This window comes from Micropterus salmoides, unplaced genomic scaffold, assembly GCF_014851395.1.
Source record: "Micropterus salmoides isolate LMB-PRFRI ecotype aquatic unplaced genomic scaffold, ASM1485139v1 Ms_hic_scaffold_5, whole genome shotgun sequence".
Classification (NCBI taxonomy): Eukaryota; Metazoa; Chordata; class Actinopteri; order Centrarchiformes; family Centrarchidae; genus Micropterus; species Micropterus salmoides.
Genome location: NW_024044237.1, coordinates 15,843,398 through 15,861,497, shown reverse-complemented (window position 1 = coordinate 15,861,497; position 18,100 = coordinate 15,843,398). Strand labels below are relative to the sequence as shown.

Sequence of the window (18,100 nt, the reverse complement as noted above, 5' to 3'; positions counted from 1 at the left end):
CTAACCCTGACCATGCTCTATCTATTGAGTCTTACCCTGCCCAGACCACATGCTTCCTGTGCCAAACCACAAGAGGACAAGAGGGTGGGGGAAGAGGGACCATTGGCCTGCTGCAAAAACATCAGCTTTTAGAAGACTTCAGTTTAAAAAAAGAAGCTGGTTTTCTTGTACATGCAATTGTTATTGTCATTTGGCTTTTATAAGCTGGAGTGAAAAATTGCTTGTGTGAAAACAAGGTATTAAAACTGTTGGATGTGTTTCTTCTCTTGGCAGTTGGCCTGTTGATGGTAATAGACTGAGCTAGCTATAGTTGGCTGCCTGGCTGTAATTTGTACAGCAAGGCAAGTGCTTTGGAACAAATTGTACCATGCGGCTCAGACTATAGAAATTGCATCGTTTCTGGCTGCTTAAAGCAGTTCCGCTCCATGTGTAAGAAAGAAAATCTTGGCTGACCATGTGCACTTACACACATTAACACACATGCAGGTGCACATTCACACACATACACTCCATTAAACCACTCTTGGCTGGTACGGATATGCGACATACAGCACAGTTTGGTAAATGTCTGTCTCCGCAGCTTAGGGAGAAAGGGAACACTGTGTGAATGTGTGTTTACATCTCAACTCCAATGCTGTGAACTTCGTTTCACAGCGGCCAGATGGAGATTTAGCATGTGAACATGCGCGCCACAGAGATGAAAATACACATAGCGAAAAAGGACTAAAAACAGAGAGTCTTGCCCCTCTAATCTGACTGAGTGTGGCTTTTGCATGGGGGGGAAGTGTAGTTCGATTACAAGGATTTTGGAAACTCAAACTCATTGAGCAGATGGGCTCCAACCAACAGTGTACAAGCTTAATCAATAACCTAAAGATCCCTAACCAATCACGGACACGGACTAGAAAAACGAGAGTATGACACACGCAGATCAGATGTGGTCCTCTAAGCCTGTACATCTGTAAAGAAAAATAATCAAAAAAAATGTGGTTTGTTCAAATACATAAATTATGTAATAGACAGTCACAATGTTTTAAAAGTCCAGACAGATGTAGAAAAACAAAACTTTTGACCCACATTCCATCTGAAAGGGATTCTGTGTTTGTGTTAATGTGTGTGTGTGTGTGTGTGTGTGTGTGTGTGTGTTTGCGCACGAGCCTGTGTGTGTGTGTGTGTGTGTGTGTTTGCGCACGAGCCTGTGCATGTGTGTGTTTGTATGTAGATGGGAGTGGCAACGGCTGGTAAGGGAACCAGCAGACAGACAGACAGAGAGCGCGCCTCGGCTTTAACAGGGCCTGTGTAATTATGGTCAACCACACTCCCCACCGCCACCTTTATTTATAGGGTTGCAAACACACTGGGGCTTCAGAGTGCTTTTCCCTGTGCATTCCAGCGCATTGGGAATTTTTGGTGGGGGGTGTAAACAAATTATATTTTAAGTAGAGTGTAAAGGGGGTTGGGATTGTTTGTTCTTGTGTGTGTGTGTGCATGTGTGTTCTCAGATTTGAAGACAGATCAAATTTGCGAGATAGAAACAAGAATCTAAATGTATTTGGGATTTCTAAGATTCCACAGTATGTCAAAGAAAAACTTGGCTTTCACCAGATTGTCAGTTCAGCGGTTATCACAAGAGTGTCTCTCCTTGTTTCCCGGCTTTGGGGACAACTTTGATGAAGATGGAGAGTAACTCATGCTAACTAATCTGGACAGAACTCATCAAAGAAACATGCCGTTGAGGTTTGGTCAGAATCAATGTGGAGGGACAGCCTCTGGCCACAAACCTCTAAGGACAGCGTGCCCATTTGCCCTGTATAGCCTTTAGGCATGAGCCACGGTGGCCCGAAACCAGCCATCACCTTGGGGATACGGCAGAGTGGAAGTGAACAGACATGCGAGTTAACATGAAGGGAAAAGAGGAAACACATGGATGTGAACTGGTAGCAAGGGTGAAATAAAAACATGTATAAACAGAGGAATTATGATTTTGCTAGCTATATATATATATATATATATATATATATATATATATATATATATATATATATATATACACACTGTAAAAACACTGTAGTATTTTTTTATTTAAATGTGTGTGTCTCTCTCTTTCTTTTTGTGCCAGTCAGTCACATCTGCTGTACAACTGAAGGATTGAAGGAAGTGTAAAATGTTCAGGATATCCTGTTGTAATGAAACTCCAGGTTGAATGAAAGAGAACAGGGTGGGTGTAGCTCATGTGTAATGCCTGTTTGTGGACACATGACACAGAGTGGTGACGAGGCTCAGGGCCGCTTAGGAACACATGAGCAGGTCCTGCAAACTGTGTGTGATGTGGTGGGGAGGGCAGGGGCCTCATATTGAGTGCAGGTGCTGTGAGAGACAAAGATGGGGGGCGGGGTTATAAGATATGAACAGGGAAAATTAGGGGCTTTGATGAAAACCAAAGACATCTGTGATTATGGTGTATGTGTGTTCATGCATGCCTGACATATGCTTGGCTGCAGCAACATCAGGTGTTCTATCTATCTATCTATCTATCTATCTATCTATCTATCTATCTATCTATCTGTCTGTCTGTCTGTCTGTCTGTCTGTCTATCTGTCTATCTGTCTATCTGTCTGTCTGTCTGTCTGTGATCACCCAGTCTGACAGCAGTTGGATTCTTCATAATCACCAGGAATATTTTATCCCAAATGCAGCTCATATTCAGAGGAGAGTGAAAGTGATGGAGATGGGGTGCCATAAATAAATCAATTAGTATCAGTTCACTCTCCACAGCGAGGCTAAAACCTCGATGCTCAAGCTGGTGGCATCTCACTGCGGCCAATGAGCTGGATAATTGATAGAACTTGAAGTTATTTCATGTGATATCAAACTCCTATGCTTGCACACGCAATCACCTCTTCCCAAGCCCTCTGTGGACCGGTGCTTTCATTCTTGCAATGGTCTAATTTTCTCTGTAATGCACTGACAGAGCAGCTGACCCAGTTGTAACAAACACTTTCAATTCTCTGGATTCAAACTTTTTGTTTCTTCCTTGTCTCTAGGATGTAATGCTGCTGCCCAATGCTTTCTCAGCTTTGTGCAGCAAATGCATAAAAAGCGTACAAGCCGTCTCTATAGAACCCAGATGGCTGACAAATAGAGAATCATATGAGCCGCTGATAAACAGAAGAGAGAAAGACGGAGAGGGAATCTTCTCACAATAATAAGCGGTGTGTCGCGAGCCTCAGCGGTTGTGTTTACCCTCACTTAGTCCTCCAGGGGTAATTTGGGGAGAGGAAGAGAAACAGAAAGTTAGACAGAGCACAGAGAGACCAAAACTAGCAAATAACTGTCAGGAGGCAGCCTGTCTCCTTCAATGTTAGGTGTTTGTGCTGACAAACACACAAAGTCAAGTACACAGTGGCACACTGATGCATCAGTGCACACACGTATGGTACGTTTCTACTTTCTCTGTGTCTCTTTCCAGACGCGCACACTGCGCTGAACTGAAGATGAGCTTTAACAGTACAGTACATGAGCATGAGGATTGGCTTTGTTGTTGTCGTTTGGCAGAGAGCAGTTAACGATGCACCTTCAAACTTAAGCATCAGTGACAATATCTCACTCCCATCCATCACTCACAGCTGGCTCACAGCACCAAGAACAGATTCACACCCTATCCTAGCCTGTTCTTAACCAGCAGGAGGATGAGAAAATACCCAGACCAGGGTCAGCGGTTGGGTCAAGCCTCTGCCGGCAACTTGGTCCTATCTGTGTGTGAGGGAGTCAAGGTGACATGGAGGGGGGTTGGGGGGGGGGGGGGGGGGTGTTGAGGTTTGTTCCTTGTTTCCACAGAGAGACATGGAGCCCAGGGTCAATATTGACCGTCAACCATCCGTGAGCTTGGCTGGACACCGCTTGACTTTTCAGACTTCAGTTCATTCTGCTTCAACAGGGGGGAGGGAAAGTCAGGAGAAGGGACTCCAGCATGGAATAAAACCAGGCTGAACAGCTCTCACACACTCGCACCAACACTCATACATGCTCATGCACCTCAATCTGCCATCTGGAGAAGACAGGCAGGTATGAGGAGGCATTAAGGTGAACTGTGTGGGAGTTGCAGAGGTTTGGGCAGAGTGACAGAAAAGGTGACAGAGAGAGGGAGAGAAAGTGAGAGGAAAAAAGAGAGAGTGTTGGAAGGGGATAGAGGGGGGTGCGGTGAAATGTAAAATGGGATTATAACAGCATCACTGAGGCCTCTTATATTTGTTTTAACTGGACGCGGTCAAACCATCTCGGCTGCCGGTTTGTCTTTTGGAGCACTATTCAAGCCTGACCTGGCAAGCCCTTCACCCACCTTTCCTGCACTTACACACACACACACACACACACACAGTATTGCAATCCCAATCCCTCCTGAGCTGAATACTTTCACCACGGTGTTGTAGTCAGAGCTGAAACCTCTGAGATGTGGTCCATCATGCTCTCCTCTCACTGGCAGACAGACAGAAGCAGCAGTTCAGCGCCAAAAACAGTACTACATGAAAACACTTCAGACACTACCACAAAGCAACGCCACTCAAGGGGAACTATGCTATGGCTATACTGGGATATAACAGTCCAGATTAAGGCTTTACTTTAAACATGAACACTGTCTGAGCAGACTCAGGGATTCAAAATAAAAACCGACATGCTGACTGGACATCCGCTGCTCTGATCTGTGGGCTTTTCATAAGAGTCGCCTGACAGGGGCAACTCAGACTAAACAAGTGGTCTGCATGCAGCCCCGTAAGAAGCTTCTCATAATATGTGACAGGACTCGGATGAAGCACATAAAGATGAAACAGATGCTACCAGATTTTGTCCTTCAAGAACGCCTTGGACTTGTCAGGAGGGCCAGAATATCGAGTGGCTGCGCAATGAACTCCTGTCAATGCTCTCAAGTCTTGTTCATGTCTTCATACCATTTATGAAAGTTGTCTGCAAAGAAAAACAAGAAAAAGGAGGGAGAGTAAGTGGATGATGGAGGAAGAGGAGTGTGATCATCTTGGAGAGACTGCTCCTTTGTTCTGTTGCATTAATCTGCTTTTTTTCCCCCTCCGCTCCCCTGCTCGTTCTTTTGATCCGCTGTTGGATCATCCCCTTGATGATTCACTAACAGCAAAAGAAATTAAATACATCGGATTGACGACCCGCTCTCCCCTCATCCCCGCCTCTCCCCTCTCTTTGCCACCAAAAACCTCCCTCATCTCCTTCCTCTACTTGTCTCCCCCAGGCCTCCATTTATTCAATAGATAAGCAGCGGATCTGTTCTTTATCAATTCTCTCTCCATCTCTATCCCTTCTTCCTTCTTTTCTGTTTTTTCCCTCTGCGCTGGGCTTAATCCCAGCCTTGCGGTGGATACATGTCAGAGATGTAATTCCATTGTTTGACATGCTCTTCTGAGCCCACTACCCCACCCCAAACTCAGTCACTCCCAGGGCCACATGCATATTCATCAGCTATCAAAAACAAAAGGCAGATCACACTGTTTGTCATGTACCACAACTAGCACTATTCAATTCTCTCCCTTCTTTGCTGCTTCTGGCAGATTAGTGCATGTTATACATATCTCAGACACACAAATCCTAAGTACTAACATATAGACATTCAATCAGAGAAAGAGAGTTTTTTAACATGCATGCAAAAGCTCCTTATACTTTCTATTATGTGTAGATACTGGGAAGTCTGGGGAGAGTGTGGAGCTCAGTGATAGTTGGAGGCAGATTTAAGATCAATGTTGGAAAAAGGGGTCAGTTATGTAAAGGGACAAGCATGGCTCCGTGAGACTGTAGGCCATTCATCAGGCTGAACCTGAGTGAGAGTCAATCCCCAGGTCATGCTACAGTCTTCTGGGTGATGTCCAGGGTGCACCGGTGCACAGCTCCAGGTTCCAGGCTCCAGGGCCAGACAGATGTAAACACGGCCTGACCGCACACAGAGGCGCAGTGCCAGCCTGCCCTCACCTCGCGCATAAAACAGCCAAGGAGGCCACACTGTGGGCTAGGGGACAGACAGTGCTGAACTTGGCTGGAGGCAGGAGGGTGGAGAAGAGAGAGTGGAGGAGAGGGGGGATGGAGCAGGGAACAGCGAAGGAAAGAGAGAATGAGGCAATGATTTTATGCTTGTTAGAGTAGTTCACATTTATATAAAAAACTGTGGCATCAAGGCTTACTTGCCTTAACATTGTATATATTCTATTTTGCTTATTATTTGCAGTTCCTAATTGCGGTTCATGCCACCAGCGGTGTGTGCATTTGGGTGGATCTGCTTAGATATTTTCTCCAACGCCCTATCGTGACAGATGCGCTGGGCTTCTCAGCGCCTGTTTGATTTATGCGTCAGGACAAATATGGGTCAAAATGAAACATCCAACACGGTGGCTTCTTCTTGCTTGTTCTTCTTTCTTCTTTTTCATTCCCTTTGCACTTTCTTCTTTTCAAAGCTCAGCGGGACTGTGTGTCTCTGCTGCACCACAACCAGGTTGTGGTGTGTGTGTGTGTGTGTGTGTGTGTACGTTTGTGTGATGAGACGTGACAAGCGCCTTCATCCTCCCCTCAGACGCCGCATTCCACAACGCTCCGCAACTCGCTACGTGTGGCGCGCTTTTCATCTTTCCTCTCCCCATTCCTTCCTTATTCTTCTTCTCTTCTTTTCCCTCCCCGTGCTCTTCTTCTCCTCGCTCTCACAGGTGTAAGAAAGGCGCATGGAGGAATGAAAGGGACAAGATTCTAATTAGAGGAGGAGGCTGAGACAAAAGCAGGGGGATAACGAACGGAAGCAATGATAACACATGTAAAACACAAAAGCCTTAATCTTAGAGAGCGTTTGGAGGGATCTCTCATTTCTCTCCCTCTACAGTGAAGCGAGGTAGGGGGGTTGTGTGTATGGGAACACGAGGGGATAGGATGTGATTATGAGCACTGAGCTGACAGACACAGAGATTGGCTTGTTTGTATCTGTGGATGTGTGTGTGTGTGTGTGTGTGTGTGTGTGTGTGTATCCCCACAGGGCCTTCAGCTCCCTATGTTCATAGGGACCAACATAAAAAAACACAGCCATGTAAAAACAGTAGGCTGTTGTACTTTCAGTATTGTTTACTTATTTGGAAAAAAGTGCAACAAAGTATCAATTTATTTAAGTAACTTCATCTTAATTCAGCGCCTGTGAAGAAGTTTCATGCACAATTTAAGATGCTCTGCTCTATCTACTGTAAGTTTTTGTTTAAGAAAAAGGAAGCAAAGACAAAACATCAAGTCCTCAATCCACTCTTGCTGCCTCTCTACTTGGCCAAAAGGAACGGCTGGCTGCTTCTCAAACTCTCTCAATCCTCCCCTCTAGTGTTTCTTGCTTTCATGGATTCTTTCTATTTTCTTATTTGTGTAGCCTCTGAGCTTCTCTGACATGCTACTGCACCTCCAGGGTCCTTGGGTGTTATGATAGGGTTTGGGGACTTTGGTTTCCATGCCACTGCTGTGAAACTCCATTCAGATGATGAAACTGTGGTGCAGCTGTGTCTGCGGCTCACGGTGGGATGCTGGTGTCTTACATGGCTCTCTCAGCGAGGCTGAGGCGAATTCTCACTGATGAAAGAGCCTGCAAATGTGCCTCTTTAGCCCGGGCCCATACATCTTCTCACTGAGAAACCATTGTGACTGTCATCTGCCGATGCACGTGTGTATGTGTGTGTGTGTTTGTGTACAGGCTAATAAGCCCACAACATTCTCTTATGGTCTCCTCACACACATCACTACTGTCAGAACAGCAATATACAGTATATGTGTATTGTTAATTCATGTGTGTAGGCATTGGAGTGAAGAAACAGGTTAGACAATCTGTCAAATTATGTTTCAGTGTATGTGGCACAAATGACAGACATGTGTCGAAAAGATTTTTTATTCTTGCACAAATCTTGCCGTGAAGTTTGAATCCTGTGAGTCACAGGGAGACTGAAAATAACAGCAAAGATAACCTGGCAAAGCACATTTCCACAGAGTCTTCCCTGAGGTGATGCAAGACTTTAGACAAATGTCTTGTTTGTTCACCACTGAATGGCCATCTTTCAACGGGTGGCATGCCAGCACAAACACACACACATACACACACAGATATGCACACTAGAGCAGATCATTTTTCTCCCTCATGAAGTAGGTAGCGAGAATATTACAAACCAAAATCATAATGCATTGCCGTAGGCCAGAGGTCGGACGAGGAGCGGCAGCTGTGTAACTGCTTTACTGTCAGACAGTCAAGGGAATAGATAGATAGATAGATAGATAGATAGATAGATAGATAGATAGATAGATAGATAGATAGATAGATAGATAGATAGATAGATAGATAGATAGATAGATAGATAAATGGATGTGTGTCTTTGTGTGTATATCTGTGTTTGTGTCTGTGTGTCAGTGAGAGTGACAGCAAAGAGCCTTATCCTCCATTAATAACAGCCACTAATCCCCTGATGTGATTACCTCTGCCTCTCTCTCTCTCCCTTCCTCCCTCCTCCTCTACTTTACCCCCTCCCTCCATCCTTCCACACTCTTTCTCCCATTCAACAGCGCCAGCCACTTGTCTTCTATGGCAGAGCTCAGCCGGTCCAATCCCCTCAACAGATGCAAGACTTCCACTGTGTTCAGCTGCCAGGACGATGGAGGTCTTCCAATTTGACGCCTCTCCTTACTAGAACTCGCCTCTGGGCAGGTGTATTAAAAAAGCAAAAGTCAGTGGTGTTAGTGCTGAGAAGGAAGCACATTTAAACAGATTAAGACCCATGCTTCTGTTCAAAGCTCTGACACTTAATGCTGCCTGAATGAGAGGTGACGTGTGATATGAATCGTACAAGATATGGTTTTGGATGTTCAAACGTTTATGGAAATATCTGCAAGCATTAAGGATTATGGGTGTGCAAAGGGAGGCAACAAGCATGTCAGTATAGCTATTTCTGTCCTCAATGACTGGCTGCCAAATACATTTTTTTCAGCATTTGATAAACTCGCTACAGTACATCAATATAAAGTCTAGCGTGTTTCTATGGAAACTTATACCTCAGAGAAGGTTGAAATTTGCCGCTTAGCTCAAGCTTAATAATAACATACTATGAACATACTTTATGCATCCTAACACTGTCAAACATGTGTTTTAACACACAAAAGGCTTCCTTTCTTTCTTCAAACAACTTTAAAAAGTATCACATGGTTGTGGGACTGAAGGGACATCATTTGAAAATAGACCTTAATGCCTTTTACATGTAGATGCACAAAAGCATAGTGCAGAGCGACAACTCCAACTGCCAGGCAAATGCTCTTACAGTGTACATACATACACATCAACACGCACAAACACACGCACACACACACACACACACACACACACACACACACACCACACACACACACACACACACACACACACACACACACACACACACACACACACACGCACACACACACAAAGCCTGATGCATGTCCCCCGGGGAAGCGACAGTGCAGTGCAGCGTTGTACTTGGTTTACTTGGTCTACTTGGTGATGTCTCCATGGAAACTGTTATGTCTGACCTTCAAACATGTGCGCTGCCTTCCATCTGGCTCAGGTTGGCTAATCAGATCACATCAACACACACACACACACAAATGAACCATCAGATCTCATCATGAATGAAGAGAATTTTTCTGGCAATTTTTTAGATTGCCACATCACCATCCTTCTCAACACGTTTGTTATCAGTCACTGTAATATCTGAATATTTCTCCAGCTCACGCAGAACGTATGGATGTAATTGCTACGTGTTTTCATTTGCACACTGACAGGCATGCTATGGCTCTAACAACATGAAAAGTTCCCTTTGAGCTGCTGTAGTTTGCAGGGATTTTGGATAAAGACTTGATTCAATTAGTGCTTCTTTCATCAGCAAATAGGCCATACCCCCAGCACTGTGCATGCTTCCACAAACTGCCTCTGTGTCTATTTTTTGTTCCACCTCAACCTTTCATTTCTGTTCCTTTCAATACTTGCATCTGCAGTGCTGTTTGCAAATACATAAGGCTCTCCAGAAGGTCCAACATCTGGCAGCTCCTTTAGACCCACGGCCGTGCATCCGTTTGGGGGCAACGAGGCCTGGAGACCAGCCCCTCCTGTGGAGAGCCTTTGGTGTGTGTGGTACCGTTCAGAGTCTCCATTTCCTGAGTGCTGGCGCCTTGATGTGGCCAGAACCATAGTGCATGATTTATTACAGTACTAACTCTGTCCCCACTGCTAATACTGCCATTATTATGACCATACACTCCCCCCTCCCTCCTCAATCTCCCACCTGCAGTCTCACATTGAAGCCTTTACCAGATACAGCTGACACAGCTCTGCATGGCTTACATAGGGAGTGTTGTGTTGTTGCCTTAATGGATGTTTGGTCTCAGTAGAAGATGTTTAAAGAGGGCGGGGGAGCCATGCCGTGGATGAGGTGACAAAATTGTTGCGGTGATGACACATTGTTAATCATCTGCAGGTCAGTGAGTTTAGCTGTTTCCATCTGTGTCCCAACTCCTTGTCCTAGTTGCATTGAATACTGGTTTGTTGCCTTCTGTGGTTTACTGGTGGCAGGCATGGTCCAAGGGGAACCAGAAAGAGTGGGGGTGGAGGTGGCTGAGAGGTAAATTGGTTTTTGGCTGTGTGGTCAATCAAAGCGACCTCATCAAAGTTATCCAACCAGTGCTTCCCACAACCTTCCTTGCCGCTTTCCTTCTGTTTATGTAAGTGCCACACAGTGTAATCAGCAGAGCTTGAACAGAGAGGAAGATGGATGAAAGGCAAAGGGGTCGGAGAGGTGCAGATAGGGAGGAAAGAACCAGAACAGGAAGGCGCTCGTGTTTGTGTAAGCAAAGCCAGAGTGAGGAGGAAGACGAAAGAGGGAGAAGGGAGAAGGGCAGCGGACAGCGGAAGTGAGGGGTCCAGAGATGAGAGGAAGTCCAGAGAGGAGGGATGTGGTGGGTTTGTGTTTATAGGCCACGGTCACACAGAGTAATGTGGCTTTGTGTGTCAGCAAGTCTGAGTTTGTGATGGGTTACCACTGCAAACCAATAATCAAGCCATATTTACACCACTGTAGACGATTAGTCCACATCTCAGGAAGTGTAGCACGTGAATGCAGAAACAACAAAAACAACAGTTCTTTCATCAGTGGCTTAGTTGTCTGCCTTCTTTAGAAAGAGAAATAAACAAGCAGAAAAGGAAGTGGAAGCCCTTTTTTAAACACCCATTCATACGCTTACAAACATTGATCGCTGTTGTGGTCCCTGCTGAGACATGAGCTTTGGTATCCCCCTTGTGAACCCCCATTAGTAACAGACTCCCTCGCAGGCAGCTGCCTCAAAGCTCCGCAGAGGTATCAGGTCTCCTCCTCTTCCTCATCTCCTTAATTAGGACAATTAAGAGATTTACAGCACAGATGGATGGAAATCCAGCTGGCTGCAGTGCCTGCCCCAGAGGATTGCTCCATCGACGATGAGGTGGAGTGGAGATCAGCAGATCAACTCACTGGTGGGAATCTGCCGCCATCTTGTGGTTGTAGGTTGATACTGGTGGTCAGTGTTGTGAGGGTTGTGGAAAGGAAATGTCACGCATATCTGTTTTCTTTAGTTTGTTCAATGAATGGAATTGTGTTTTACAGTTTAGTATTAATTGAGGGATTGGTCAACAGCACCAGGCCCTCTGTTTTAAAATGACGCACACCCGCTGAGTGTAGACTATTCAGTTTTACAATAATGAATCAAACTTTTTTTTCATTGAAAATATTTTAGTCAGGGAGTGATCTGTTTAAGTTTAACCGTAATTTAAAGAAAATAACGGGATAGAGGTTTTTTTGAGTTCGAATCAAAATGTTATCTCAGGAGTGCATTCATAACCTACCTTTCAGAGGTTCAAATAGTCCTTTAGGGCTTTTACCAACTAATCATTTAGCATATTTTTAAACTGCCACATCCAGTATGGCCACAGCTTGTGGTTGTAACCATTAGCCTAGGTAAATCTGTTGTGTTCATTTTCTCAGTGATGGTTGTACCAACATGACACAAAATGTTTTACCCAGTAAAATAAATCAGCCTACATGTTGACCAGCAAACACTGTGGACATTTATTACCCTAAAGGCAAATGATTAAAGATGTAGTACAATTCCATAAAGCGATATAAAAATAAAATAATTGATTTAATGACCTGTTGATGCTTATAAAAGTGTAAACAGCAGTTTGCCGGTATAGTTAGAAAAAGATGAAACAAATGAACAAATGCAAAAAGTGCTGCAACAAAACAATATAGGAGGCCCACAGTAGGCTAATATACAGTAGAAGTAGGCTAGTACAAAAGACATACTGGTATGGTATTGTAGGTATAAAATCTAAAGTACAATGGTGTTGTGATTAGAGCTTATTTAGTCAGTGTTTCCAAAGCAGAGATTATTTAGGCCTATTCGTTTGGTTAGTTTGAATCACCTAATCTCCTCAATCTTCTTAATGACATAACTAATTAACAGAAATTAAATATTCTTTTGCAAATTTCATTCATTCTGTCTGCTTATTTATTATTTGTGTAAAGAGTTAACTGAGAATTTTACAGCTCTTGTAGTGACTCAGATCCTCTGTAACGTAGCACTCCACTGGCCAGCCACCTGCAGACAAGAAAAAGTAACTGTTCAGTCCAGTAGAGGTGTTTTCAAGTGTTTAATTCTCTACATAACTGACCCAAATACTGCAAACACTCACATGTTGACGCTGCCCTTTTTGTGCCTTATTCCTGTAAACAGCCAGTATGAGGATCAAATTAAAGAAGGAAATTTATTCCAACTTCTTAATTTAAGTTGCCATGCTGTTTGGGATACTCACGTCTTAGTTGCCAAGTGGTTAATATGGCAACAATCAACACCACCAGCACAACCGGCACCACGATGGCCGCTAGGTGACCACTTGGACTCTCCTCGGCGATCACCTGGCAGAGGGAGTTCAACAAAAGGTCTACTTTATCTCCACTGGAGACCTAACATTAAGAACATACAAACAAGCTAGCAGATACAAAGCCTGAAATTCACAAGCTAATTTTGTCTACTGAGTTATCAAACAGTTGCATACATTTACATTTACTGTACATTCACATCCTGCTGATAAACAGAGAACCATTAGCATTCAGTTGGAGTCGTGTTTCTCCAAGCATGAATGTAAGTCCAATAATCACTCATATTTTAGCTCTGTTTTGTCTCTACCAACACCTGAGAAAATAGCTTAAATGTTCAGTGTGTAATATTTAGGAAAATCTATTGACAGAAATGCATTATAATATCCATAACTATGTTTTCAGTGATGTATGAAGACCTTACATAATGAACCATTATGTTTTGATTACCTTAGGATGAGCCATTTCTATCTACATACACTGCGGGTCCCCTTACATTGAAGTCGCCACGTTGTGGTGCCATGTTTCTACAGTAGCCCAAATGGACAAACTCTACAGAGCGCATTTTGTCTCTAAGCTCACTATGTACAAAGAAGAAGTAGTAGTAGTTGACTAGTTCATTAGACTCCTGTTTGTCCCGAACATTAGACTAAACATGAGTTTTGATTATAGTCTAATAAAAACATTAAATACACTACTGATCATTGTGTGGTTCTCAGGCTACTGCAGAGGCTGAAGGGCAGGGTGGACAATGTGTCAACAGCATTGTTATAGCCTGAAAAGTAACACGCATGCTCTTTTCCCCTTTTTGTTTTCTAGTGTAGATGAAGATTGTGAAGTTACAGTTACGAGGACATCGGAGTGCGGCTGCAGGCGACCATGGAGAAGGAGCGATCTGACACGAGTGTTGCGCAGACAGATTTGACAGACTCTGCACTGATCAAATAAATTAAATTAAATAAACTGTATACCAGATCATCATGATATACCCACTGTTACATCCCCACAGTCAACGCGTTTTTCATAAATAAAAATAATACATGATAATAATACATGTGAACTAGTTGTCTGTGTGTTGTTTACGCTCTGATAATGCGAATCCAACACATCTTTGTAGTAGCGTCCATGTTGATTCCACATTCTGACTTAAAAGCACATGAACACACACTAAAGTCAGAAGAATGACTTAACAAGAAATGGGACCATCCAAGGAGCATGAGAATGTACCGTGAGCGTTGGTTGCAATTTGCAACCCTTAACACTATATGCCACTAAAACTTACACATGAACCTTTAACTTATTTTAGCTTGCTTGATGCTCAACTATTTTCACCAACTAGCTAACTTAGGCAATTAAGTTTGCCTGCCTTTTGTTGTGACTTACATTTGAGGAACAACATGCAAGCATCAATAAAGCATCAATAGGCCTAAAACATTAATGAGGCATCAATACAGTAAGAGATCCACAAGTGACAATAGATTCAAGTAAGAGCAGCAAAAAATACTAATAAAAGCTATTGTGCATACTGCGTCTAAATGTAAATGTCAGTGTTGCTGAACAGGAAGTGAGCTAGTTAACAGTTGGGTGTAGTTTATCTGAGCTTTTTGCTAAAACCAGCTGCCTACAAGATATAATAAGTGTCTCTGACTCGAACATAGGACAAGTGTGGGCAAAACAAGAGGCTAAAGCTCTGTAGATAGCTCTCTGTGGGTTTATCACTGTAACATTAAATTATACATTGTTCTGTGATAATTCTGTGTTAATATCCACATACTTTGTAACTGAAGTCAATGGTTTCATACTTACAGGAGCTTGAGTGCCAGGAAATAAGGTTGTAACGAGAACACCCCCACGATGACCTGTCACACACAACCACAAAGTGAAGTTGCTAAGAGGAAGTTTTGAAAGTATTGCTAAATTGCTAAACTTAGAAAGGAAAGGAGATGAGAAGATATCAGGACACATCAACTATGTTTCCTGTTCTCTGAGGATCTGCAGTTGTGTTATAATAAAAGCATAGTTTAATTATATTTTGGGGCTTCCCCCCAATTTCATCTCTTACAGAAATGAAGGAAACATTTTGCCACTTGTTAATGAACCACAGCACCATAGTAAACCTACTGTAAAGAGTTGAGCAATGGAAAAAAAAACAGTTATAATCAAGGAACACAACACCTGTTTCTCCTGTGGTGATGGTAAGGACGTTGCTAGCTTTACTGGTGGCCAGACTGTTCTTGGCAAACATGCGGATGTTGTATTTTGAGGGATTTATCTCTATGATTGTAGCCTCTGTCTGGTTGGGGCCGAAGTCTACAACTGTCTTTGTGTAATCCCACGAGGCTGTGGGGGGGGAAAAACACAATATTATCAAATGCCAAAAGGATTAATAATATAAGTTTAGCTTTCACAGCTGAATCATAGTGAAGTGGCAACAATTTAATTCCTCCAGTGAATTGTTCTCATACCATTGACTGCTTTATACTCCAGGTAATATCCAGTAATGGGGCTGTCACCTTCAAACCCAGGAGTCCATAAAAGAGAAATTGCATTGTCTTTGACCTCCTTTAATTCAACCACTGGGGGATCCGGGGGCACTAGGAGACACAAAGTGTGTGTGTGTGTGTGTGTGTGTGTGTGTGTTGGTGGGGGGTGTGGGGGTTACAGCACAGTTTAATTTTGTGAATTTGGACATGTTTCTTTCGGTAGAAAGACAGATTCACAGCTCAGATAAAGTTAATTTGGATGCAATGTCTGAAATAAAAGTGATGTGAGAAACAGCAACATTAATTCAGGGAAACAACTTTTAACAGTTTCTTAATGTCCATGAAGTACCTGACATGATAGTTGTAGTGCTGTCTCCCCAGACTGTGGCAGCAGCAACTGTTGTCTCAACTGTTGTCTCAACTGTTGTCTCAACTGTTGAAGTTGTATGACCTTGGGGCAGAGTAAGAAAATACATTTTCCTGTCATAATTAATTTACTTATTTTTTATAGCTCTCAAGATGTTAATAAAGCATTCAGAAATATATTAAGCTTCACCAATCCAATAACAGGTACCTGAAGTGAAACTTGTAGTGTCTTCTATCCACACTGTGGCGGCAATGGAAGTAGTCATAATAGTTGACGCTGTTGAAGTTTGTTGAACTAAAACAGAATAAAATGCATCTTCAGACCTCGGTAAATGATTTGATATTAAACCGGCATCATAACAATAATTTAATGTATGTTTTTAGTCATATTCTTATATCCTCTCCTGTTTCCCGACTTACCCTTATCAAGAGTGGAGCAGAGAGGTGCCGTTGAGGCAGGTCCAATTCCTGCATTTGTTTTGGCCTGTACAAGCACGCCGTATTTGGTGGAAGGGTTCAGGTTGCTCAGGATGACGCTCTCCAGTTCCCGTGTGGCTGTCACACTTAAGTGCTGCCACCTTTTAAACTGTCTGCCAGCAGGGTCATACTCTCTGTAGCTAATGCTGTAACTTCGAAGAACTCCATTTCTCAGATCGAGCCTCGGAGGCTGGTCAAGAGAAAACAAACAGAGGGTTAGGGTTAACCCAAACCCGCACAGCCTGGACAAAAAGGGTAGAGTATCTTTAGCCTCTTTATTTTAATTTTTTTTTTTTTTCTGCAAATTGAGAAAATTGTTAAATGTTTCTGCAAATGAAGTTTCAAAACTGTGATGTTACCTTCCAGGTGACTTTGATGCTGTGAGAAGTGAGCGCCTCAAGCTTCATATCCAGCGGAGGACCCTCTGGTGCTGCAGGGGAAGACATTTTAAACAGGACATCAATGCCAAAAAGGTGGTTCTGCATAATTGTAATTATTTCTTAAACAATATATAATGACTGACTCTACCTGCTTCTTTTGTTGTGACTGTCAGAACATTGCTGGCCTCGCTCATACCCACACTGTTGGTAGCAAACATGCGAAGGTTGTAGCTCTTGGCAGGTCGCAGATCCACCAGAGTCAGCTGAGTCAATTCAGGATTTGAGACTTGAGTTGTTATTGCAGTGTCCCATGATGCTGTGCAACAGGAATGCATAGATAAGATCCAGCAAAGTATATTTCGAACAATATAGTCAGCTGCCTAATGCCCAAATTCTATTAAGATTATTGGCACAGTTTTCTTGTGCTTACCCTGTTTGTTTTTTAGATCAATCCTGTAATGTGTAATGGGCTTGCCGCCATCAAACACAGGAGTCCAGCGAACAGTGACAGTTCTTTCCTTCACCTCTCCTGCTTCCACCTTCAGAGGATCAGGGCGCACTAAAAAGACAAAAACAATCAGTCGATTAATCAACAGATAAAAACAGAACAAACTATTTTACAATCAATTAATTGTTTAAGTCACTTATGAATTTTGCTTTTTCCAGCTTATTAAATGTGAGCACTGCCAGTCGTCACCTTGGAAATTGAAAAGGACATTTGTAAAACAGGCAGGCAGTCACCGGGGTATTCCAGTAACCAAACTTTGAATGTTGTCACAAATACTGATCTTCTTTTTCGTCTCCCCCTCAGAGATTATATTATGTCCTTGTGGGTCTCACCTGCCACTACCGTCAGAGTCAGCTGGTGTTTGTGATCATTGAACCAGCCCGGTATATCCACACGGCAGCCATACGTTCCTGAGTCACTCTCCTGAGCCTGCTTGATGGTCAGCGACACATCACCCTCACCAAGGTTACCACTTAATAGGTAACGCTCTGACAGTCTTCGGAGCACTGACGTCCCGTCTGACTTGATAACTTCATTGGCACAGCCTCTGTTGGGGATGTCTCCTCGACCCCAGCATACAGGAAGCCTGCCGTAGTACCCAGCATCATAGTTGCAATTCAAAGTAACATCTTGCCCCACTGTGGTTATGGTAGTTTCTGCAGACACACAACCTGAAAAGGTGGAAACTCCTGTTGCAATTAGGAATATTTGGAAATATTTATTAAATAAACACATAATTAATTAAAATGTATATAATTGTCATGACTGTCTTACCGATGAGTAGACAAAAGAGGAGAGTGCAACACAGAGGGACGTGTCTTCTGCCTAAAAAGATCATTTTACTCTCTTGTCTCAGTCGGATTTAGATCACCTGCTAAAGGACACTAAACCAAATCACATTGTGGTTTCAGCTTTGAAATCTTTCCAGAT

General features: G+C 43.2%; 1 protein-coding gene and 1 long non-coding RNA gene across 2 annotated transcripts in view; one reads left to right on the top strand and one right to left on the bottom strand.

The window, feature by feature from the left end:
* Positions 1 to 14,003, top strand: part of LOC119889045 — a 24,870-nt gene extending 10,867 nt beyond the window's left edge. Inside the window, exons 2-3 of the long non-coding RNA XR_005441988.1 lie at positions 8,584 to 8,725; positions 13,776 to 14,003. This is a non-coding gene — a long non-coding RNA (uncharacterized LOC119889045). The remainder of the gene's footprint in view (positions 1 to 8,583; positions 8,726 to 13,775) is intronic.
* LOC119889044 (Down syndrome cell adhesion molecule homolog) lies at positions 12,123 to 18,100 on the bottom strand. Its single transcript, XM_038699890.1, has 14 exons — positions 17,945 to 18,100; positions 17,503 to 17,841; positions 17,093 to 17,221; positions 16,811 to 16,978; positions 16,642 to 16,712; positions 16,226 to 16,472; positions 16,014 to 16,100; positions 15,789 to 15,890; positions 15,422 to 15,550; positions 15,132 to 15,296; positions 14,763 to 14,815; positions 12,893 to 12,995; positions 12,773 to 12,803; positions 12,123 to 12,678 (listed from the first exon to the last, which is right to left on the bottom strand). The coding sequence occupies exons 1-14, from the start codon at positions 18,006 to 18,008 to the stop codon at positions 12,621 to 12,623; spliced, it is 1,746 nt and encodes a 581-aa protein (XP_038555818.1). The 5' UTR covers positions 18,009 to 18,100; the 3' UTR covers positions 12,123 to 12,620.